The sequence below is a fragment of the Mastacembelus armatus genome, chromosome 15 (assembly GCF_900324485.2).
Source record: "Mastacembelus armatus chromosome 15, fMasArm1.2, whole genome shotgun sequence".
NCBI classification, from domain to species: domain Eukaryota; kingdom Metazoa; phylum Chordata; class Actinopteri; order Synbranchiformes; family Mastacembelidae; genus Mastacembelus; species Mastacembelus armatus.
The window spans coordinates 3,072,689-3,097,987 of NC_046647.1; the positions used below are offsets into that span (position 1 = coordinate 3,072,689).

At 41.1% G+C, this 25,299-nt stretch overlaps 1 protein-coding gene across 2 annotated transcripts in view; it reads right to left on the minus strand.

The window, feature by feature from the left end:
• Nucleotides 1-1,136: 1,136 nt before the first annotated feature.
• pcca (propionyl-CoA carboxylase subunit alpha) overlaps nt 1,137-25,299 on the minus strand; it is a 59,935-nt gene continuing 35,772 nt past the window's right edge. Inside the window, exons 11-23 of one of the 2 annotated variants that reach the window (XM_026309127.1) lie at nt 21,993-22,087; nt 20,461-20,611; nt 16,970-17,113; nt 16,373-16,447; nt 16,103-16,171; nt 15,877-15,952; nt 15,565-15,778; nt 11,272-11,374; nt 10,190-10,288; nt 10,009-10,062; nt 8,683-8,823; nt 2,947-3,024; nt 1,137-2,448 (exon numbers count right to left, since the gene is read on the minus strand). In XM_026309127.1, the coding sequence (XP_026164912.1) occupies nt 2,380-2,448; nt 2,947-3,024; nt 8,683-8,823; nt 10,009-10,062; nt 10,190-10,288; nt 11,272-11,374; nt 15,565-15,778; nt 15,877-15,952; nt 16,103-16,171; nt 16,373-16,447; nt 16,970-17,113; nt 20,461-20,611; nt 21,993-22,087 (1,368 nt within the window). In that variant the 3' untranslated portion in view covers nt 1,137-2,379. The remainder of the gene's footprint in view (nt 2,449-2,946; nt 3,025-8,682; nt 8,824-10,008; nt 10,063-10,189; nt 10,289-11,271; nt 11,375-15,564; nt 15,779-15,876; nt 15,953-16,102; nt 16,172-16,372; nt 16,448-16,969; nt 17,114-20,460; nt 20,612-21,992; nt 22,088-25,299) is intronic. The other variant, XM_026309128.1, reaches the window with a different exon arrangement.

The following is a 25,299-nucleotide window of genomic DNA, read 5'->3' on the forward strand; positions in this document are numbered from 1 at the left end:
CCGAATGTACAACCACAACCAGCGACTAATGCGATGGGCTCTTACAGTCCAAGACTACCATCTAGAAATCCGCCATAAAAAGGGCTCCGAAAATTTACTAGCGGATGCCTTATCTAGATGTGAGTAACAAAAATTTTGTTTGGTATAGACAAAATAATGTTATTCTTGTTGATAAACTTTTGTGCATGAGTTGCATATGGATTGTGCAAAAATTTTAAGGGGAGGGGTGTTACGGCCCCAGGCCTTCTTGGTTCTCGCCCCCCCCCCGTACTGTTTTCTTGTGCTCTGTCTGAGTGCGCCACGAAGAGGATGATTGGGATTCCTGAAATACACCTCCGACTGATAGGTGCAGCTGTTCGGGATTGTCATTGGCCGACGGGGTTGCGAAACAGCAGCTGCAAGAAGATCAACCATGGATCGCGCCTCTTCGCCTGATTGGCCCACCGCTTCAGCCTTCCACCAATCAGCGATCCACCCCTCAGCCCATCGCGCATTTAGAGCTCGGAGAGTTCACTAGCTCGGGGTGAAACTGTGCCTTTGTCCGTGGTCAGTTTCACCCTTGATGTTGTGACTCTTTCTCAGACTTCTGTGCTAGATTAAATAGGTTTGTACACCGCGTGGCGGTTCTAGTTTGTTACCCCTGTTGTGGGATTGTGTTATCTGTGTTTTGGCAATATTTCTTAGCGCTGTTAATGTTATATAGCAGGCTGGTCTAGTCAACCTCCTAGCTCTCCCTTTGTTACTTTATAAGTTGACTGTATTGGTTTAGACCTGGAGTTTGGGGTTGTTTCTGTTTTCTTCTTTGGTTCTTTGTTATTTATTGCTGTTAAAATAGTGTTTACTCCAGTGTCACACCATTTTCCTATTTGTATTTTTCTGTAAGAATCGCTGGTTCGTACCCTGTAAATAAATACCTGATTACATTCCCGTGCCTGGAAACGTATGTTACTCCCCAAAACTTCCCCTAGACTATATTGGGTTGTAACACTCACTCAGCTCAGGGCGCTGAGTAACGTGTTGTATATTAAGTGGTGGTGTTGCTACTACAGATATGGTTCTTGTAAGGATGGGTTTGTTTGAGTGTAATGAACATCTCTTCACCTGTAGACCAACTGTTCTGATCAAACTACCAGTAATTCCACCAGCATGTATTTTATAAGTAAACTACAATGAATGGCTAGGCAAACCTATGTGCATCAAAAAGTATCCATGTACATTGGCCACAAGAGGACCATTACATATGCATATGAAATGTGTACAGTAACAAGATTTTCTCTTCCCTCAAAGAACCTAGGTTACAATGCAACCACAAAGTCAGCAACAGGTGGACAGTCAGCAAAGGTAAAGATGTCCAAAAACCAAAGAAATAGTGGCAATCAAAAATATCAGGAGCTGACCAACAGCAAGCAAAGCTGCCTAACTGGATTAATTTCCAACGGCCCTTTCCCAAAGATGGATATAAACCAGGGTGGGATTACCCCCCCACCAAAAAAAGATCTTTTTACTGTTAAGTTTCTTGACTCATGTACTCAGGTTTTCTTGTTTAATTTGTCAAAAATCTGCAAGTGAGAATTGGTGCTCAAAACTTTCATTACAGCACCATCTACTCTCAGTGATAGTTTTCTTCTTTTATCTTCTGACAACAGTCTAGTTACTGAATGTAGAAAAGGAGGAGGACTTTATTAGTTGTGGTGAGTGTCCTGTACTGTCAAATTACAGCTTTCCTTCTTATTTGGAATTGTACCACATGGTCTTGGTTTTCTGTAATGAGGTTGTATAGTGTTGTAGTTGGAATGGAATTTTCAATATAGGGGTCAAATACCTGAAAAATAACATTTGAAAATTCACAACAACCTTATAAATCAAACATACTTTCTTCCATTGTTGTATAGTGCTGGCAGGCTGTCCTATGGAGATATCTTAAAACTCAAAGTAATAGTGTTGAGGTTGAGGCCAGACAGTATGGGGGTAAAATGAGATTTTTTTTTTTTTTTTTTTTTTTTGCAATGTTGTTAACCCTTTAACAAAAACTAACAATCTGGTCTAGAGAGTATGCAAAATAGAAGCAGAAAGGAAAGACTGACAAAAGGAGAAACTGGAAGAAGTCAAAAGTGTGAAGAGGATAGGTTAGTGCCGCTGACACTTGTCATTTCTGAGTTACCATCAAGGACAGTAAACTTCCCTGAATTCCCACTGGAGTTCTAAGGTGGAGATAAAAACAAAAACAAAAAACACCCAAAAAAAAAAAAAAAACAATAAAACAAATATTAGTCAGGCATCTGTTATTGTCCAGTCCAGTTTTTGTAATGTGGATCTTCATTTGTGGACACAAAGGAGTAAGGCTCGTCTTGTTGTTCATAACACATACAAAAAGTTGTCTTAATCAAGTTCTATGAGCAGGTCTCCCTCTCCCACAGTCTCCCCTGGCTTACAGTGGACATTCTTAACCTGGAAGTCAAGAGGGGACACATGCACCCACACAGAGTTAAGCATTCAAACATGAACTTGATAAACGTCTAAAGAAGTGTACAGTGGCAAGAAAAAGTACTGTAATGACACTGGAATTTCCTGGTTTTCTGCATAAATCAGATTGTATGGTTGTCATGACTTTATGTTTTATCAGCCTAGAACTACTGTGTTTGTTGATGTTTGTGACTTTGGTGAAGATCATGACCAATTTACGCAGAAAACCAAGAAATTACAGTGCCATTACTTTTTTTTGCACCTCTAGCTGTTTACACTGTTACCACAAAATGAAATGACATGCTCTGTTACTGTACTTGTCATGTTGTAATCTGCCTTTATCAAAAATGATGTTTATACCCAAAAACTGTAGAAACCATTATCTGACATTTTTTTTTAGTAATTAGCAGCATCAATTAACAACTATGAAGAAATTGTTAGTTAATAGTTAACAGTAATTCCATAGCCAGTGTTTCATGTTACCTTTGCTTGCTTGCTAGCTGTCAAACTGTTTTGCATCTTCATGGCTTCAATTACACAGATCTCCTGACCCTCTGCAACCTACAACACACACAAAACAAGAGTGTGTTAGTGTTAGTGTGCTCAGTAGCATCAGAATTCACCATACGCTTGCTGCTTGTCTCCCCTCAACTGAAAACAATGGGAGAATATTGGAGAGCCTCTTATATCAGTATAGGATGATGCTGATAAACATAGTGTCCCAGGAACTACAGTTAATACTGCATTTGTTTTCAGTCATGGGTGTGTATGCCTCCCTCTGACGTGACCCATGTCCTTGATATACAGTCCATGATTTGATACAGACCCAATACAGCTATTTTTAGTGTATGAGACAGTGCAATTTATATAGTGTAACTTTAATATTTGTGACATCATAGAGATGCTTAAGCTTTTTCTCGTTTATCGCTGCCTTGTCAGCACCTTGAACAATCATATGACAGTACAGTAAAATATGGTTGATAATATATGTTTACCCAGAATGTTCTGAGAAAGCAAAAAAAAAAAGAAAAAGAAAAAGAAAAAAGAACAGGCTATGAAATAATGCAAATGTGCTTGACTAAGAATCTGATTAATGGTCACTCTGACTGAGCTCCAGAGATCCTGTGTAGCGATAGGACAATGTTCCAGAAGGACCAGCATCACTGCCACCCTCCACCAATCTGGGCTTTATGGCAGAGTGGCTAGATGGAGGCCTCTCAGTGTAAAACACATGATAGCCAGCTTGGAGTTTACCATGAAGCACCTGAAGGACTCTCAGACTATAAGGAACAAGATCCTCTGGTCTGATGAAACCACGTTTGAACTGTTTGGCCATGATTCTAAACATTATATCTTTAGGAAACAAGGCACCTCTCATCAACTGCCCAATACCATCCCAACAGTGAAGCATGGTGGCGGCAGCATCAAGCTGTGGAGTGTTTTTCAGCAGCAGAGACTGGGAGACTGGCCAGTGTTGGGGAAAAGCTGATCTGAGCAGAGTACAAAGATATCCTCAATGAAAACCTGTTCCCCAGCACTCAGGACCTCAGACTGGGCTGAAGGTTCACCTTCCAATACCACAATGACCCCAAGCACAGCCAAGACAACACAAGGGTGGCTTAGGGACAAGTCTGTGAATGTCCTAGAGTGGTCCTGCCAGAGCTTATGTAAATACTTATGTAAATGTGATATTCAGTTTTTTTAAATAAATTCAAAAAAGTGAAGGAGGAATACTTTTTGAATACACTGTATCTCAGAAAATGAGAGGAGATGGAAAGAGGAAGGCTTGTGTCAAGACGGTACAGTGTGAAAAAGACTGTAGCACAGACTCAAAAGCTCTCTTCATTAGCTGTAAACCTTTATTGTCCGGATGAGTTTTCATCATTAATTCCTGTCTGTGTGTATATTCAACCTATACTTTTAATTTATTTGATTTTGATTTTTTTTTTTTTTTTACATACAAGATGGCGCTGCAAGAGCAGCAGCAAGTTACGGCAGCTCTCCCCTCTCTTTTCCCTTTTCTATTTTTTTCTATTGTTTGTTGGCCTGTCTTACAGTTTTCTTTAACATGGTCATTTCCTGTTGCAAGTCTACACACAGGGAGGCCACTTTTATTACTTTTCTGTTCATTTTTTATTTGTTTTTTAACATTTTTGGGAGTGCGTCGGCGGATCCCCTCAGCTCCACACATGGCTCCATTTTTTACACCAGAGACCAGCTGTTAGCTCTCCTCGGCCCCGCACCCATCTACATGGAAAGACCCAAGGTTCGTTTTGGGAGAGAGTGGTAAGTGGAAAGGACGGTGTTTATTAACGAGAGATGGTGCAACCTGGCAACAGCTTTGCACCCGGGACGTTGAGTTTCTCACTGTCGGCATTCGGCTGTATTACATCCCGAGGGAGTTTTCACACATCTTGTTTAATGTGTACATCCTTCCATCGGCCGATGCGCGGCGGCATGTGAGTGACTGCACGGAGCGGTGACGCACATGCAGACATGGCACCCACAGGCGCTCCTTCTCATCAGCGGGTACTTCAATCACGCCTCACTCTCCTCCATTCTCCCCACTTTTACCCAGTATGTTGAGTGCCACACCAGGGAGAACAAGACGCTGGATCTGCTGTATGCAAACGTTAAGGATGCATACGACTCTGTGAAAGTGTGGACTGATGAGGCCAGTGAGAGACTGAGAGACTGTTTCCAGACCACAGACTGGGAGACACTCTGCAGCTCTCATGGAGAAGACATCAACAGCCTGACCCACTGCATCACAGACTACATCAACTTCTGTGTGGAGAACACGGTACTGGAAGAAGCTGGAGGAGCGGTTGGAGCAGAACAACGTTTGAGACGTGTGGAGAGGCCTGAAGACCATCTCTGGCCATGGACAGAGAGGCACAGGGACAGCTGATGAAGACCAGGGATTGGCCAACGAGTTAAACCTGTTCTTCAACAGGTTTGATTCCAGCCCTCCTCCCCCCATTTCACACACCCACAGTCCAGCGGATACACCACTCACACCACTCCACCCTCCATAACCAGCCCATCTCTGCCCCCCTCTCCTTAACTTCTGATCAGGTGAAGAGGGAACTCAGGCGGCTAAAGACCAGGAAAGCCGCATGTCCAGACAGCATCAGCCCTGGACTGCTCAGGAACTGTGCTGACTAGCTCTGTGAGGTGGTCACTTACATCTTCAACCTGAGCCTGAGTCTGGAGATGGTCCCTGTCCTGTGGAAGACCTCCGGTGTGGTTCTGTTTCCTAAGACTATGCATGCTAAGGAGCCAAACCACTATAGACCAGTAACCTTGACCTCCCACCTCATGAAGACCATGAAGAGGCTCATCCTCAGCCACCTTCACTCTGTTGTCAGCACTCCGATGGACCCGCTGCAGTTTGCCTACAGGCCGAACATCGGGGTGGATGACGCCGTCATCTACCTGCTGCACCGGGCGCTGACTCACCTGGAGGTCACCAGAACCGCTGTGAGGGTCAGGTTTTTTACTTCTCCAGCGCCTTCAACATCATTCGGCTGGCACTTCTGAGAGAGAAGCTGGAAGGGGCAGGAGTGGACGGACGACTGGTTGCATGGACAACTGACTACCAGGGCCAAAGTCGCCTCAACCTTATGAGGAAACTGAGGTCCTTTGGAGTGTGCAGGCAGTCTCTTAAGGACATTTTATGACTCTGTGGTAGCCTCTGCTAACCACTACGCCGTGGTCTGCTGGGGAGCAGGCAGCACAGACCGGGACAGAAACGACTAACGACGACTTAATAAACTGGTCAGGAGGGCCGGTTCTGTCCTTGGCTGTCCACTGGACTCTGTGGAGGAGGCGGGTGAGAGGAGGATGTTGGCCAACCTGACATCCATCATGGACAATACCTCTCATCCACTGCATCAGACAGTGGAGACGCTGAGCAGCTCCTTCAGTGGAAGACTGTTACACCCTCCGTGTAGGAAGGAGCGGTACCGCAGGTCTTTTATTCCCACCGCTGTTAGATTGTACAACCAATCAACCTAACAAGCTCAACTATGCACATAGAGGTTTTCATGTTAACTTATCTTGTGTAGTTTTTATTTTAGACATATTATGTATAGCATTCTTATTTGTAAATATTTGTAAATTTGTAAAATGTTTAATCTCTGCACACATTTTGCACACTTTATATTTTTCATAATTTGCACCTTACTGTTGTCCTTTCACTGTGGTAACAATTGAATTTCCCCACTGTTGGATCAATAAAGTATTATCTTATCTTATCTTTGTATTCTTGCTCTCACCCTCTTTGATGATGACTTAACCCTATACCTTTCAAAAAATTTTATCCTCTTTCAATTCCAAAGTTTGTGTTGCAGTGGGTGATGGGAGTCAAAAAGAAGGTATTGGTCTGTGTGTGTGGGTTTCCTGTAGACTTCTATCTCTTGGTTACCATCAGACCTGATGACGACCTCACAGTCCAAAAAGGCTAGCCTGTTCTCTTTGGTGTCCTCTTGTGGCTCAGTGCACCGACAGAGAGTCCTCAGGCAGTCTAGCCCTATAGCAGCATAACTAAGGTTCAGGGTTACCTGAACCATCTCTAACTATAAGCTTTGTCAAAAAGGAAGGTTTTACGTCTAACCTTAAAGGTACAGAGCGTGTCGGCCTCCTGAACCCAGACTGGGTTCCACAGGAAAGGAGCTTGATAGCTCCTTTCCTGTGGAGCCATGATTGGAAACTCTGGGAACCACAAGTAGACCTGCACTCTGAGAGCGAAGTGCTCTATTGGGATGATATGGTACCATGAGGTCTTTAAGGTATGAAGGAGCTTGATCATGAAGGGATTTGTATGTGAGGAGAAGGATGCCACAGAGAAAACAACATCACTACCTCCATGGAGGTCAAGAGAAAGGAGGACACACATTTGAAGACAGCCCTCAAAACTTGTGGCTACCCCAGATGGGCTTTCAACAAGGCAACATCCACATCAGGCAGAAAAACAAGAGACTGCCTCGAGATCCACAGAGGAAAAACCTGGTCATTCCCTATGTATCAGGTGTTTCAGAGGGACTTAAATGGATTTTTGGGAAACAGATACCAGTTCACTTCAAATCCACCAACACACTAAGACAGAGACTGGTTCACCCTAAAGACCGGACACCAAAACAAAAGAGGAGCAATGTTGTATATGCTGTCCTGTGTAAGGAAGAATACTCAGAGCTCTACATTGGAGAAACCAAACAACCACTTAACAGGTGGATGGCCCAGCACAAGAGGAGCAGCTCCTCAGGACTACAGTCAGCTGTGCACCTCCATTTAAAGGAAACAGGACACTCACTTGAAGACAGTGATGTACATATTTTGGACAGAGAAGATAGGTGGTTTGATAGAGGAGTCAGAGAAGCTACATATGTTCAAGTGGAAAAACCCTCCCTTAACAGGGGTGGAGGGCTCAGACATAATCCGTCTTCAATCTACCAGGCTGCCCGTTCATCTATTCCCAGGAAATTAAGGAACAAATCAAATGTCTGCCAGGGAGGACACACTCTTGGTGAATCAGAGGGGTCACATGAGTCAGCCACCTAATTAGGCCAGGTGTGAAGTGAAACCAACTCAGGAATGTGGGTCTAATGACTCTCACCTGATTTACATAGCTCACCTAATGAGCCTAAGGGACTAGGGTATGTATTAACCTCCTTAGGTTGATATATTTGGTAGGACATAAAGGAGAAGCCAGAAAGCACAAACGTGTCCAGGTAAGGGGTTGAGAGTGGTCTTGTTGTGAGGTCCTGAAGATTTATGACAGCATGGCCTGATAACCCCCTTTCTGGATCCACATGACAGGACAATCTACATTGGAAACGTCCATAGGAACACTCCTGCAACAGGAAACTAAGAACTATTCATATTTTACATATGGGCATGTCAACATTGTTTTAAAACCAGCTTAAAGCAATCCCAGACCCATCAGTTAAGCAGTCTGCAACTACGCATATCAGTTTAAGGTAGAAATAGAACGAGCCTATATTGTTCTGCACTCTACAGACTCCTATAATAATATACTCCTTTTATAAAATGTCACTATATTTTACCAAGAGTTAAATGCAATGGATAATGTGTAAGAAATATTTACTGGCTTCTGATAATTATGTTATTCACTTCTTACTTAATTATACCAGGCAGTGAAGTAAAGAATTGCTTTTGGTCCTATCTCTATGCACACTGTAAACATATTGGTATTACCGTATCTCCAGGCTTGACAGACACAGCCACAACTGTGCCTGGCATTGGTGAACGCAGGATGCTGCTGGTGTCTTCTGGAACCTTCTCTGGCATGTAGGAGTTCAACTTTGCAGCCAATTTGGACAGAACACGAACCTTAAACTGCATAAAAATACATGGTCAGAAAGTCACAAATGAGGTGTCTTGTACTGCATCATGATCAAGGGGAAATTGTTTCTGATAAAATAAAGATCATAGTTACTACACAAAGGGGCACTAATTTTATACAGTATGTGCCAAGCATGGGCTGGCACAGATGTTTCTGTACACAAATGGGATACACCTCCACAGGTGGTGGAGAATGACTGAGCTAAGATCCTGTGGGACTCCCAGTTACAGACGGACAAACAGGTGATGGCTAACCAACCAGACATAGTAGTGGTGGACAAACAGCAGAAGAAAGCCGTAGTGATAGATGTAGCAATCCCATGTGATAGCAACATCAGAAAGAAGGAACATGAGAAGCTTGAGAAATACCAAGGGCTGAAAGAAGGAATAGAAAGGTTGTGGAAGGTGAAGGCAACAGTGGGGCCCATGGTAATCAGCACCCTTGGGGCTGTGACCCCCAAACTGGGAGAGTGGCTCCTAGGAAGAGCTAACATACTGCGAAGAACCCTCAAACTCCCAGGACCCGAGATTGAGGAAGATACACATACCACTAGGGACTGTCCCTGATTTCAGAACTCCCCTTTAAGAACTTCTCCTTTGCTTTATGGTGATGGCCCAAAATCGGTGTAGTGCCACAAGTTAATAAAAAAATGTTTATGATTCACAAAGCAAACTGCTTACTACAAGAGACAGCAGTGGCTGGAGTTCAAGGTTGCATTAACCGCTGATTAATTCCCATTTTAAAATTGTTCATTAACAGGAAACCATCCTATTGTGGATTAATGGACGGTGATTAGATGCATACTGTATATACATTAAACTATTAATCAACTTTGAGAATTCTGAATATGGAAAGAAATGTTTTTAAAATACACTTTTGAAATCAGTTATAGAAAATTAAATCCCTGGACAGTTTCAAGGATTAGTACACTACTACTATTATTTTAAAGTCACTTGTCAGATTATTTTAGTATATTCTAAAACTGCTAAAAAACTAAACAAGCACAGTCATGATAGTATTTGTTAATGTATACAAAACTTCCCTACACACTTTATTTTTGTTGAACCCTGTGTAATTTCTTAGGTTCTTAGGACCTCTTTGATACCTTTAGCCTAGGTCAAATTGTTGATGATTGATGATAATATTATAATTTTGTACGTAAATATATAAAATCTTACCAATGTTCCCAGGTACTGCAAAACAATCCTGCCTGAAGCATCTCTGGACAGACACTAAAACAAAAGACAAAATATCTGCACAAGATCTACAATCTCTTCACAAAGACTGGTCATTTTAATTTTTTTTAATGAGGTAAAAACAGAATTTAACAACCTGAATGTGAATATATGTGTGTGTTACCTGTAGCATCCTGTTTGTGCCATTGATGGTGAGTGGCAGCAGTGGGGAGGCCAGGTTCCACTGTCCTTTGACTTCCAGTCTTACTCCATCTATCTCCACCTACAGAGATAGACAGTCTTCTGTTAACTGTCCTAATGGCTGCAATGACTCAGATCTATGACAAGGGAGACAAGGAGTAAGTCTACACTGGAGCTTCACATTTTCATTTTTTCCTGCTCACGGATGTTATCTTATGATGGTCAACTACAGTGGCAAAAAAATAAAAAGTGAACCCTTTGGAATTATATCCATTTATGCAGAAGTATTTCTTAAAATATGGTAGCGGCCACACCTAGGTGCAAATGCCTGATAGTATTCAATCTTGGAAGCTAAGCAGGGCTGTGCCTGCTTAGTACTTAGATGGGGGATCAACTTGGAAGACCAGGGGCTGCTAGCCACTGAGGTTGCGTCAGGAAGGGCGTCCGGCATAAATCGATCACTCATGTGGTCAGATTGACCCACTGTGCCAACCCCAAATGGAATGGAACACTTTCGTCTTGAGAAGTTACATTGATTGATGGAGTTTTTTCCTCTCCACTGTCGCCAAGTGCTTGCTCATAAGGGAATTGTTGGGTTTTTAGTTTTAGTTTTTGTAAAGTGCCTTGAAATGATTTGTATTGTGATTTGGCGCTATACAAATAAAATTGAATTGAATTGAATTGAATTGATACACAGTAACAAAAGAACATGCCAGGGTCATTAATATGGCATGCGAATTAGCATTCATGAGAAGCTTTGCATTGACTATGGTTAAAAATGAGCATGTGTAGGGCAAATAGAAGGTTGATTCACATGTACATATTTCTAGGTGAATGTATCTGGATGTATTTAATAGAAAATTTTATAGCTGTGTTATGAGTTAGTTGTCTCTATGCTTATGATTTAAATGAACATCAAATTTTAGCACAGATCACAAATTTATTCAATGCATCTTTCATCTTTCCAGTAAAGCAAAGCCTTGTGCTTCAGGGTCATTGCCTCCTACATATATGAAGTTTTTTTTTTGATTTGTTGATGCACATGGTTGCACATTAAATACTCACAGTACAAACATTCCCTGATTTGGTAACCTCCACAGCATGGCATTCTTCCCCCAGCTCCAAACACAGCTCCCAGTGTCTACATTCCATAGGGGTAGTTGACGCTCTGCAACACACACGTCTAGTTTTAAAGAAATAACATAATTTGCTTGTAAACAAAATCCTTACCTCATCATCTTTCAGAACTGAAGATGAAATGTTACCTTTTCAAATGTAACCTCATAAGATACAAAAGAAAATAGTAAAATAAGGTGAAAGTCTACAAATTTGTGATTTGTCAGGATGAATTATTCGGCAGACACCTCAGTTTTTTTAACACCATGTGCTGCTGATTCAACTTGCTCAAATGGCTGGCCAACACCTAATAAGGATCAACATGGGCAGCTCTACTGTGTCGCTTTATGCTCATATCAGATTCTGTCATCTGGACTGGCAAGCTATACAGATGGTAAGCTCTTGTACTAACAAATTGGAATCTTTTTTTTTCCCCCTATCATATTAACAAAGACTGAACAAAAAAGTAGCAACTTTTTTCCGACCTTTGCTTTTGCTGGCAGGCAGAATGTTTTCAATTGTTGCTAATTAGCATTTGGCCTTTGAAGCATGCGACTCCTGAATTGGGATATAACCACAGATTCATATTGCAGCCTCCCATTAAATACACAGACAGAAAACACTGGATATGATGTAACCTTGCTCAAAAAAAGCAGCATATAGACAGAAAGTCTGTCAAACCTTTGCTGCCTATCCACAGTTTCTAAGAAATACAACTCTCTGTGTGGTGACTTTGGAACTGAAAAGATATAATGCTTCCAGAAAAAACAGTGAATGAAGTGTTGACATGTCTTAAACACTAGACCAGTTTCCCATTTGTCCATAAAACCAGCATGAGGTGATGATCATATATGAACTTTCTGCAAATGTAGTCATAGTAAGACTACATTTGCCTTTCTCACTTCCTGCTTCTGAAGAGTGCAGACGCTTTTCTGCGTGCTCCTGCTTTTGCCAGCTTTACTTTGCTTTTATTCCTTTTTATTTCATTTATTTTTACCCAATGATTTTATGATACACTTTTTCACCCCTTTTTTTTTAACTACACTTGAAATTTTAGTCAGGATTTTACTTTTCTTTTTAACAACTAATCTGACCTATTGACGGATTACAGCCATGGATTGTTTATATTTCAACACGTCTGGAAAAGAAAACAAATTGTGCCAAAACTGCCGAATCAATTGAAGAAATCAATGTGTTACAAATGAAGATTCTTGCTCTGGAATCTGAAAAAGGACTTTACAACACGCTTCTGTTCAGACCCAGTGGTAAGAAGCCAAAACAGAAGAAGCCAGCAACTATCAATAATAAGTGCTATGTTGACCAAAATGCTACTCTGAACCTGGACGATACAGTGTCTTTCCCAAAACTTTCAAGAGTGGGAATTGATCAAAATGAAGCCACCTGGCATAAACTTGGTGCCAAGCCAAAGCGTCACAGAATTAGAAAGAAGAATGGTGGCACCCCAGGACCACATGTAGCATCAACAAATATACTGCTCAGTAACAGGTTTCAACCACTGTCTGAACTAAATCTTATTGAACAAGAAATGTCTGCTGTGACTGAAAACCAAAAAAGCAATAACTTTAAAAACAGGAGCCATGGAGCCAGTCAGAGAAACAGATACAAAGAATCTGTGACAAATGTGAAGGACAGAGATATCCTTCTGCTTGGAGACAGTGCTATCAGTGACATAAACAACAGCAGAATTATTACATGCAGCTACCCAAGTGCCATGGTCACCGATATAGCAGCTCTCCTCCCCCAGGTCATCTCAAAACACCATGGAGTCAAACAGCTGATCCTGCATGTAGGTGGAGTGGACACCAGAAAGGGAGAATGAGAGGTTTTAAAACAGGACTTCTCTAAATTATTAGAGGAACTTGACAAACTGAAAATCCAGTCATTTGTCAGTGGACCTCTCCCAAACATTGACAGGAGGATTAATAAATTCAGTCGGCTGCTTGCATTGAACACATGGCTGTCCAAGGCCTGTGAGATAAGAGGAGTGCACTTCATTGATAACTTCAACCTGTTTTGGCAACGCGACAACCTGTTCAAGGGGAAGGGCCCATATCTGAGCAGGAGTGGAGTGAGACAGCTAACGGATAACCTCCTCCACTCTCTGAGGCACCAGACTGGGTCTGGACGGTCGTGTGAACAGCCAAAGGCTCCCCTGAGAGAAGAGAGGAGTGAAGTAAACACTCACATCTCACCAGCAATGGACCCCTCATCAGCCAAGGATCCCCCCTCAACAGAACCTTCAATGGTGCCCCCTCCACTGCCCTGAGCCCCCCCAGCTGCATCCACATCCTCTGCAGACTCATCATTGACCATCCCATCCCCGGCTTCACCAATGGGATTTCCAAATCACTTCTAGCAGGTTAGATTACTGTAACGGCCTGTTCACAGGGCTCTCAAAACGAGCTGCAAGGCAGCTACACTAAATTCAGAACGCTGCTGCTCGGGTCCTGACTAAAACCAGAAAATACAACCACATTACTCCTGTTCTTAGATCTCTGCACTGGCTTCCTGTCCCTCAGAGAATAGACTTTAAAACAGCCCTGCTTGTGTATAAGTCTCTTCATGGCTCAGCACCACATTACATCTCTGACATGTTGATGCCATATGAACCATCTCAAACTCTGAGAACATCAGGGACAGGCCTTCTGCTCTCGTGTCCAGAGTCAGGACTAAACAGGGAGAAGCAGCGTTTCAGTTCTATGCAGCTAAAACCTGGAAGAGTCTTCCTGATGATGTTAAACAAGCCTCGTCTCTGGCAATGTTTAAGTCCAAGCTAAAAACCTTTCTTTTTAGTGTGGCATATAACATATGACAACTGACAGTGTTTTATCCAAAGTGATTTATCTGCACTCAGTTTTCTTTAATATTAATTTCACTATTTTTGATTCTTGCTTATGTATTATTAAATTGTCTTTTATTTCTGTAAAGCACTTTGCACTCTGTGTATGAATTGTGCTATATAAATAAACTTGCCTTGCCTAAGACTGACATTTGGGTTTGAAATTAGTTTATCTGTGTGTTATTTTGATGCTGAACATCTTCATGTTGGATACAGCCTGGTTTAGCCTGATTTATGACCCACAGTCTCTGTTCAATGTAAAGCTAGGCTTTACATACACTCACCTACTCTCTAATCAGCTAGATTTTGCCTCTCTTCGTCAACTAACACTCTATACAAATTGTTCCGTATTGACATACCAGTGGATGAGTGACATGCAATAACAGAAAAATCGACAATGAGGAAACTGAGTTTTAAACACAAACTTTCCCCTGCAGGCTTTTCTTTGTCTCTGTTTGGTCTTTAAACCCATCACTGCAGAAGCCAACCATTGGTTGGTTTTGTCTTACACACATACAGTACATGAGGGGGAAAGGGGGAAATTATTGTATATGGAAATTTTTGTTGATGTGACAAGCCTTCTTTGCAACAAACAATGTTTTACCTTTTTTCTGAGCTAACTTCATTTACCTTTTCATTTCTACAGGTGTTTTTAACTAAGCAATTATAGTTGATGGATAAACTGAATTACCCTTAAGTTCATACAGATTCCTGTAGCAGGTGTATTTAATCACATTGACAAGGACATGTTCCATTAAGTATAAAAATCTGAACTTGTCCCAATATTTTGTCTGCTGTTAATTTAATTTGTTAGATACATATTTAAAAAATGTTTAATATGTTTGAATTCAATTCAATTTACTGATGGAAGTTACTGTAATGCCAAATCACAATACAATCATCTCAAATCACATTTACTATGGATACCAAGCGTCTTTGAAGAGAATTTATTTGATCCAATCTCATTTAAAAAGTTGCAGACACAAATTGTAAGGCTTACATGAAAAAATGCTGTCAAAGCTCAACTCTTTACAATGTCTCACAATAATCACAGCCTCTAAGCTATATGAAAAGGGGTAAATTATTGTAGCACCCTGTCCACTGTTAGGTCCAACTACATCCTATATTTTGAAATTTGTTTGATATTTGTTATCTCTTAATTTAAAATACCTTGCTTATGCGTCTTGTGCACACAACAATAACAGTCTGCTTTTTTTTTTTTTTTTTTTTTCAAAAAGTCAATTGTAAAAAGTATTTCTTGCTATGGTAAAAGTCAGTGAATGCACACCATTTTTCAGACAATGGTTAAATAACAGTAGGGACAGTGTGTAGCATACTCAATACTCAACCCCTGTAGTCATCAACCTTGCTGATAGTCTCACCTCAGGTTGCCCAGGACCCTTTGGGAACGGAGCTGAGTGGTGATGTAGAGCGCTGCTGCCGAAGCCAACAGCTCTCTGCGTTCGTCCACCTCCAGCTCATGGCCTTTGAAGCCATTAGGGTATATGTCTGGCAGGAAGTTGGTACTGATGTCACCAGAGATGAAGCGAGGGTGGGTGATGATTTCTCGCAGGAGGGAAATGTTGTGGGTCACACCTACAGAAAAGATAACCAAACTTGACAAAATGTTTAAAAAAGCTAAAGTCTATTTAAAAAGTGACTGTATGTTTAACTGGGAAAATCTGCTGATGTACCTCTGACAACATAGTTATCGAGAGCATCCTCCATCCTGGCAAGGGCTTCAGCTCGCGTAGCTCCATAGGTAATCAACTACAATAGATATCACAGGAGATTAATGCAGAAGAACAAACAATTGTGGAATGGCAGTATTTTGTAATATAGTTTACTGTTACAAAAATCTGTTCCTAAAAATCTAAAACACACCATTTAAAAAACTATTTTAAATGTATTATTAGTGACCTTTGAGATCATGGGATCATAGTAAATGCTGATGTCACTGCCCTCCTGGATGCCACTGTCCACCCGGACCTAACAGTAAGAACGGACAAGAAAATGTTCAAATTGGCAGAACATTTTGCAGTAACTTTACTCAGGAAAACTTAGCAGATTGTGTGTTACGAGAATATAATATGAAAAGTACAACAGTATCTCAAAGAGGACTGAATGATCTTCTCAGTTGCAGCTCTAATTTGTTATGTAAACAAATGCCACACACACACACAAACTTACATAAGCAAGGTTAAGTGGTTCTTGGTATTGGGACAGCCATCCAACAGAGGGAAGACCGAAAGACTTGTAAGGATCCTAGCAGAACAGCAGGGAAAAACAGATGGACTAATGGAAAGCTTAAAAAGTTTTAGATGACAATGTTAAAACAATGTAATTTTGTTTGAGCTAATGGTCATATGAAAGTACACATGTATTTTATTTTCTTGCCCTGTCCTGTGTGTGACAATGAATGATCAACATCACTCTATGTTCATTTCACTTTCCTAAAAAAAATTATTTTTTAAGCAGAGTATGTGTGAGGAAAATCAACATAGTTTCCTTATTTTACCAATAATGTTGGCCACTAGTGAGCAGTGGCCAACATTGTTGCCTCACAGCAAGTAGTTTACGAATAGAACATTTAACCATGTTGTTTGGAGGGATGTTTGTCTTATCTGTTGTCATATTATTATTATTTTATGCCCAGTCCTTTTAGCTAGATTTAACTGCTTGATAAATGTTCATAAAGTTATTATCAAATATACCCATGCTAAGATTTTTCTTATGAATACACACAAACATAGTACCACAATGAGCATCTCACACACACAGACAAACCTCAGCATAGACACGAGTCTCAATAGCCCAGCCGTTTATTGGGATATCTTCTTGTTTATGCTGTAGCTGGTAACCATTTGCAACCCTGATCATCTGTTCGACCAGGTCCAGGCCAGTGATACACTCTGTAATTGGGTGTTCCACCTGGGGTCAAATGTTAAAACAGAGAAGATACAGGTTTCCGTAAGCAAACTATAAGTATGCTTGTGTAGCCAATATACAGTAATTACACCTTCATCCAGCAGCAGGCTGTCTTCTGTGTTGTGTGAGAATGTGTCCCCAATAACTTTGTGGTAACAATGCACAGCCCATTTACTTCTCTCTCTGGGCCTGGGGCTGCACTCACCAAAACTTACATACACACACCAGACGCCCAGTGACGGCCCATCATCATGCCAAAACCCGGTTCCACAGGACAGAACAATAACACTAAGGAATTATGGCAAGAGAAATCACTAACTCCATTACACTTGTTGAGCATTAAACCTAAAAAAAAAGTTTTGCTATTAAATATAATATAATCAGTTTGATTCCATAATATTTTTTAATTGGTATATTTTTACTTGTGGTTTGCAGTTGTGTTTATGAAGAAGCCAATTATTTGTGCTTATTTAGGTGATAAATTTATAACTCTGTTGCCTTTAGTTAATCAGTAATTATTATTTCATCTGGGGCAAATGCTTTAAAAGGGAGTCTGTACACATGCACCATGGGAGTGCAGAACTGTGGAGTGGAGTCACACAGTTATTTTTTTTACCCTGATGTCACCCCTTTTCCTTTTGATTTGTACTTTATATATGTTTGTAAATATGCCACCGATACTAGTAAAGTGTTTTTGAATTGCACTGGATCGTCCTGTGGACTTTGTTCAACTTTATTATTTGAGATGTGGATATGGTAAAAGGGTGTGCAAGCGTCAAGCTGGCTTCACTTTTGTCTAACCTTATATTCTCTTTTCTGTATGCTCCTTCCAGATATTTCATCTGCCTCTGAAGATCTCTATTAGCTATCATGAAGATGGTTAAAAGGGCTTAGCCAAACCGCATGGACTGAAATGAGTATGACACATGGTGGAAAGTGCCAGAAAAAGCTTGTATTGTATGTAGACCTTGAATTCATGGGGCACATTGTTAGCCTAAGGGTTCAAAACACCAACTATAAACCATAACAGCCCTGGTGTAAGTCTGCCAATCCAATCTGGAAACCTTTGTTGCATTAGCATTTCTCTCCCATGTTATTTTTTGTCATTCCTCTACTGTCTACAATAAATTGCACAAAATGACAATACCAATTATTTGTCTCCCCACTACTATCTCTTTCTGTATACACATTACTACCTCTTTCAGTACTCTAGAACTGTATCAAGACAGGACAAAGATGACGACACAATACTGGACATACTACAAAAAAAAAAAGATGGGTACAGAAGACTGCACAGAGTACAGTGGTTGGTATGATATGAACTGCGTGTGTGAGGTTAGAAAGGAAGTGGCAGGGAGAAGAGAGAATATAAACATACAAACAAATGTGACAAAATGATGAAACTCATACGGTACAAAGATTTGATCATATTGGATAAGTCAGCTTTAAGAATACAATTTACAAATAAACAGCAGTAAGAAATTATATATTTGCCTATATTTACATACATATATTAAAAAGGGTTTGTTCCAAGTTTATTGTACAGTTCTGAATCTTGAAGAATGAAGATGATGGTGAAAGTTGTTTGTAGTGAAATGTAGGAGTCCTGTAAATATAATAATAAATCATCTGCGTAATAACTCCTGCTGTTAATCTTTTAATAGAAATGGCAGACAGATGATGAATGGTTGCCACATTTGATCAAGCCTTGATCTCAACTTTCCTCTGGAGATACTAGCTACAAACAAGCCAGCGGATCAGCCTTCCTGAATGAATAAGTCGGCTAAGAAACAACGCCGTTCCGGTGTACTCTCCATTCAGGAAATGCCCACATCGACCACCGCTACCAGCTCTGCTCCTGACTAACGTGAGATCTATAAAGAACAAAATAGACAAACTCTGCCTGTTGATCCAAAACAACAAGGACTACAAGGACTGCTCGGCCATCTGCTTAAGATCACGCAGTCTTTTAGTTAAACAATGAATTCTTGATGGTAGTCTGGATGATTTTATCCGCTTTGGTGTCATCACAAAGGGATTACAATTTGAAACAGTTAATGAATTTAAAATTCAGTAACTACTAATTCTAGTAACACTGATACATTCTCAGACAATTCTGCAGTTGTGGGATGTGTCATCAGTGAAGTGGAGATGGAGTACAGAGGTGGACTCTTTATGGAGTGATATGGGAACATGGGAATCTACTACAGAATGTGACCAAGACAAGATGATGTTTATGGACTTCAGGAGGACCATAACCAGCCCGAAGACCATTTCTACTCTGGGGGAGAAGGCGAAGAGCTACAGGTACACAGGAGTTCACCTTGACAACAGGCTGGAGTGGAGATGCAACACAGAGGCTGTCTACAAGAAGAAGAACAGACTCCACTTCCTGAAGAAGCTAATGTGTGCAGTAAAATGTTGCAGAACTTTTATCAGTCTGTTATGGTGAGTGCAACTTTTTTTTGCTCATATCTGCTGGGGTAGCAGTATCATTAATACCAAGAAACGGAAAAAACTGATCAGGAAAGCTTGGTTTGTGATGGAGACTTCCAGCCCTGGAACTGGTTGTGGAGAGAAGGAGGATGCACAAACAGAACGAAGCCAAAAGAGACCCCTTCATATCCCCTACATGACCTGACTTCTGCTGTGATAAAAAGACTATACGAAGTTTTTTTCTGCCAACAGCAATCACTTTACAATCACTCTATGGCTCTTGAGTCGAGAGAGGGACATCCTCCTCTGACAGACTTGTTGTACAGTTGCTATGATTTATTGTGATTTATTGTTTAATGTGTTCTCTCCTAGTTTTTGCTCTCTCCCTCTCTCTCTGTTCTCTCTCTCTGTACCTTCTGCAGGTGTCCCTGGTTCTGGAGCTGTATATCGCTGATGTGCAGTTACTGGCCCCACCAACCTGCAGTGTCTATTTGTTGTTTATTGTTGCTGTTCTTTTCTCTCTCCTCTATCCACTCACCCCAACCAGTCGAGGCAGATGGCTGCTCAAACTGAGCCTGGTTCTGCTGGAGGTTTCTTCCAAGTTTTTTTCTCTCTACTGTCGCCAAGTGCTTGCTCATAAGGGATTTGTTGGGTTTTTCTTTTTTGTAAAGTGCCTTGAGATGACTGTGTCATGATTTGGCGCTATACAAATAAAACAACTGAATTCAATTAATGCACAGGGTAGAACTAACACTATGTATTTACTTAACATCTATATTGTATATATGAGTAATAGGCACCTTTGTATTCTGCTACTGCAACATTAAAATTTCTCCTTGGATTAATAAAATACTGCATCTATCTATCCAGCTATCTATCTATGTATCTAAGTAATTTGCCCAACACTCACTGACCTGTAATCGTGTATTCATCTCCAGGAAGTAGAAGTTCTTCTTAGAATCCACCAGGAACTCCACAGTGCCAGCAGAGGAGTACTTTACAGCCTTGGCTAGCTGCACTGCCTGCTCACCCATAGCCTGACGTGTCACTGGGTCCAGAAAAGTACTGGAGAGGACATGAAACACACAAAAGTATCTCAGCCGTGCTTTAGCATGAAAAAACAAAAAGATATTTTATCTCTTTTAATACTTAAACTTCTCCAACTGAGGCAGTATCTCTTCCATGACCTGGAAGCCACCTTTTCCTGGTTGAGAACCAAGGCCTTAACCGGATAGCCCTTAACAAATGACCCTGGACTCCATACTCCTGGAGCACCTCCAGGATGACACAAGGGACGCAGTTCAATGCTTTGTCCAAGTCCACAATGCAGATGTGAACTGGTTGGGCAAACTCCCACGAACTCTCGAGCACCCTGAGATGGGTATAGAGCTGGTCCAGTGTTTCAGCGTCCAGGGATCGGGTCGTCGAGGCCCCTGCCTTCGAGGCCCCTGCCTTCGACTACTGCCCAAACCACAATGCATTAATGGATTCTTCTGCGGGTGGTAGGCCCAGAGAAGGGCCATTTTGGGCTTTGCCCGGCTGGACCTATAGTCATGAGCTTTGGGTCATGATTGAAAGGACAAGATCTCAGATACAAGTGGCTGAAATGTGCTTCCTTCGCAGGGTGTCCAGGCGCTCCCTTAGAGATAGGGTGATAGGGTGGAAGCCTCCCTGTAAAGGTGTTCTGGTCATGTCCCACCAGTAGAACGCCCTGGCTAAGACCCAGGATATGCTGAAGGGACTATGTCTCTCAGCTGGCCTAGGAACACCTTGGTGTCCCCCCAGAAGTGTCTTGGGAAAAGGAAATCTGGGCATGCCTGCTTAGGCTACTGCACCCGCGACCCTTTTTGTAATTCAATTCAATGCAATTCAGTTTTATTAGTATAGCGCCAAATCACAATTCAGTCATCTCAAAGCACTTTACAAAAAACAAAAAAACCCAACAAATCCCTTATGAACAAACACTTGGTGACAGTGGAGAGGAAAAACTCTAACGAAAAAAAACCTCAGCAGAATCAGGCTGTTTGGGCAGCCACTGCCTCAACCGGTTGGGGTGAGTGGATAGAGGAGAACGAAAAAAACGTTAGGTTAGGGTAGGGTAGTGGAGCTCAGTGCACCAATAGAGTCCTCAGGCAGTCTAGGCCTATAGCAGCAGATTGGCATACGAAGATCACCAACCTCACGTGCTACAAATGCAATTTCTATTCCTTCTATTCAGGAGAGGTGAAATTAAAAAATGTACACTTCATTGGGGATTGTTCAAATTATTCTGTGTGGTCTCTCCCCTAGGACCAATTTGCCTTGAGACTACACTACTACAAGGGGCTGGGAAACAAAAACAGCTCAACTAAAGCAACACATTTTTTTAAATGAATCTGAGTGAACATATACTATGTCAAAGTACAATGAATGAAAGCACTGACTGAGCAAACAACTTCTCACTAACCTGGGAGCCTCTTCCACTACCTTTTGGTTCCTCCTCTGGACCGAGCATTCCCTCTCATTCAGCCACAGAGCATTACCATGTTGGTCAGCCAGCACCTATGAGAAACATAGAGTGAGCCCTAATTCTTTATTTTGCGATTTTTATCTTTTTTTACATTTTAGATTTTATATTCATGTCAATAATTGGCACTAGTTAAAACAATGTGCATTTTATAATGTGTTCAGAATACTGTGACTATAACTTTATTTACATAGCACTTTAAAAACAACTAAAGTTGACCAAAGTGCTTTACAAAACAAAAGCAGGAGTAAACACCAAGCACCAAAATCACAAAAACACATTAATCAAAATAAATAAGAAAATAAATGACAAATAATGCCAACAGCTCAGACTGTGTCAAACACCACTGAAAACAAGTGAGTTTTAAGAAGCGATTTAAAAGTCAATAATGAGGACGCCTGTCTAATGCGGAAAGGCAATTCATTCCACAATTTTGGTGCTGCCACCGCAAAAGGTTTTGTTAAATGGAGTTTTTCCTCTCCACTGTTGCCAAGTGCTTGCTCATAAGGGATTTGTTGGGTTTTTAGTTCTTGTAAAGTGCCTTGAGATGATCTGTATTGTGATTTGGTGCTATACAAATAAATTGAAGAAATTGAAGATGAAGAAGAAAAGCTCTGATCCCTCTGAGCTTACGCTTAGTTTTCAGTAGCCTACCCTCAGTAACAGCTGGTCAGCCGACCTGAGCAGCTGAGTAGGAAGGTAAGCATGCAGAAGCTCAGAGAGGTACAGCTGGGCAGCACCATTTAAACATTTTAAAACAAATAAAAGGAGTTTAAAATGGACCCTAAAGTGCACAGGCAGCCAGTGAAGTGAGTATAAAACCGGGGAGATATGTTCATATTTGAGTGTGCCAGTTAAAAGACGCGCGGCAGCGTTTTGTACATGCTGCAGTCGAGAAATAAGAGGAGTCCATTTTGAACCCTAGATTTTAAACTTCTGGTTTGACTTATTCTGCCAAAGGTCCCAGGTCTACCAGGGTGACCCCACTTGTAGAAATGGGGCCAAGTACGAACACCTCAGGCTTTGAATCATTAAAATGTAAAAAATTCAAGGCCATCCAGGCTTTAATATCATTCAAGCACTTGAGTAGTGAGCTAATGGAGAAACCATCTTTCTTTTTAATTGGGACATAAATGTGGGAATCGTCTGCTTAACAGTGGAAGGTAATGCTGAGAATAAAACAACAGAATTAATGGAAATCATCAACTCATTACAAAATAAAGGACTGTATTCAAAATTACACTGACAATCAGTGAGAAATTTATATTACAGGCACATCCAAGTTGCAATAGCAACTCATAATGTGACGTGGTAGTGTGTATGGCCTGCTTGTGCCTGAATGCACGTCCAACAATGTTTGATGTCTGTTGAATTGGGAGGATGATGTCCTGGGGAATCTCCCTGTATCAGGGCATCAGTGAGCTCCAGGACAAGGAGCTTTGTGGTTAAGATAAAACAAACTTTATTAATTCCCAAAGGGAAATTCAAGTAGTCTTGCAAGGAATATAGTAAGTAATAAAAAGTAAAAGTAGTCAGCAAAAGTCCGCTTCATGTTAGTCATCTGCCATTGGCTAGGATGTTGCACAGCCTGCTGGCAGTGACGATGAAGAATCTCATGTATAATTCCATCCTGCAGAACAGTGAGGTGAGTCATCCACTTTAGCCGCTTCTGTGGTCCATCAGGATGTGGTGAAGTGGGTGATCAGTGTATTCCAGGATGGCCATTTTGTTTAACAACTACAATATGGACATTTGCTAAAAAAAATGTCAGAAAAATGTTGCAGGTTTACAAACCATATCGTCCTTTAGGTATCATCATGGGGAGTTGTTATATCCTGTTTTATTTTGGTGTTTCCTGTTTAAAGCTCCTTTTGGATTATCTACTTCTATGCCATGTGCCAACACAGTGGAAGGCAGCTGCCTCAATCCTACTCCCTACCAAGTTGATTATCTTGTTATAGTGCTGTAGCCTCACTGAGTGAAACACTTGATATTGATATAAAAAAGTCAGAGCTCTATTGAGCCCAGTGTTCCCTTAGCTCTCATCAGTGATGACTTTATGAGTTTCTTCACAAATAAAATCTGTTAGAAATAAAATTCATCAGATGCTTCCTGTAGCTGCCACAGATATACCTTCTACTATAGTAGCTCTTGAATCACCTGTAAAACCTCAGTTATGTTTAGACTGCTTCTCTCCCATAGATCTCTCTGAATTTACACCAGTAGTTGCTTCATCGAAATCACCAACATGTCTCTTAGACATTCTGACTAGACTGCTAAAAGCACCCTGCCATTAGTTGACTCATCTCTACTACACTTGATAAATTGATAAGTATCAGGCCACGTACCTCAGGCTTTAAAGACTGCAGTAATTAAACCCTTACTCAGGCCCAGTCTTGATCCAGGATTATAGACCAGTACAATCTGTAGTGAAGGATTGTGATGATCAGGGAATTTTCACCACTATGGAGTGTCGGATTAGGACACGGAGACTGGTATTGGTAGCACCGAACTTTACTGCAGGTTTCAGGGTACACAGACAAAGTGGTTTACATACAGCTTGTATGTGTGTGTGTGGGTGTGTGGTCTAAAACAGAAAAGTAAATAGTATAGCTAAGTACACGGTACATTAGGAATAAATGAAGATGCTAACAATCAAAATACACCAAATAAAGCCCATAACTCTGTTAGCAGTAGACTGATAGACTAAATCTCTCAGCCTAAAATTAACTTAGAACATTCTAATTACCAATTAACACACTAAACAGGCATTACTTATTAATCTAGCAAAGATAACTTGAAGTCTTAACAAGTTAACAATTCACTTACTTTTAGTCACCTACTCACACGCAGGAAAGGTTTGTGGTTAACTTGGGAAACTATCCTGCTCTCTTACTGCATGCAGTGAAACACCCTCTGCATGCCACAGAATTCTGTCCAGACTTGCCCCAATTAGTCGCTAGGCGACTAATGAGCTCGTTGAGCACAGTCTCTCTCTCATGAGCGAATGGCCTTTTCCACACAATCCAACTTACTTTTCATGTCTAAAATCCTCGAAAAAGCTGTTGCCAAGCAGCTTTGTGTCCACTTACACAGGAATGAACTAGAAAATTTTCAATCAGGATTTAGAGCACATCATAGTACAGAAACAGCACTGTTAATAGTCACCAATGATCTTCTCAACCTCAGATAATGGACTAATTTCTGTACTTGTCCTGCCAGATGTTAGTGCTGCAACTGACGCTAT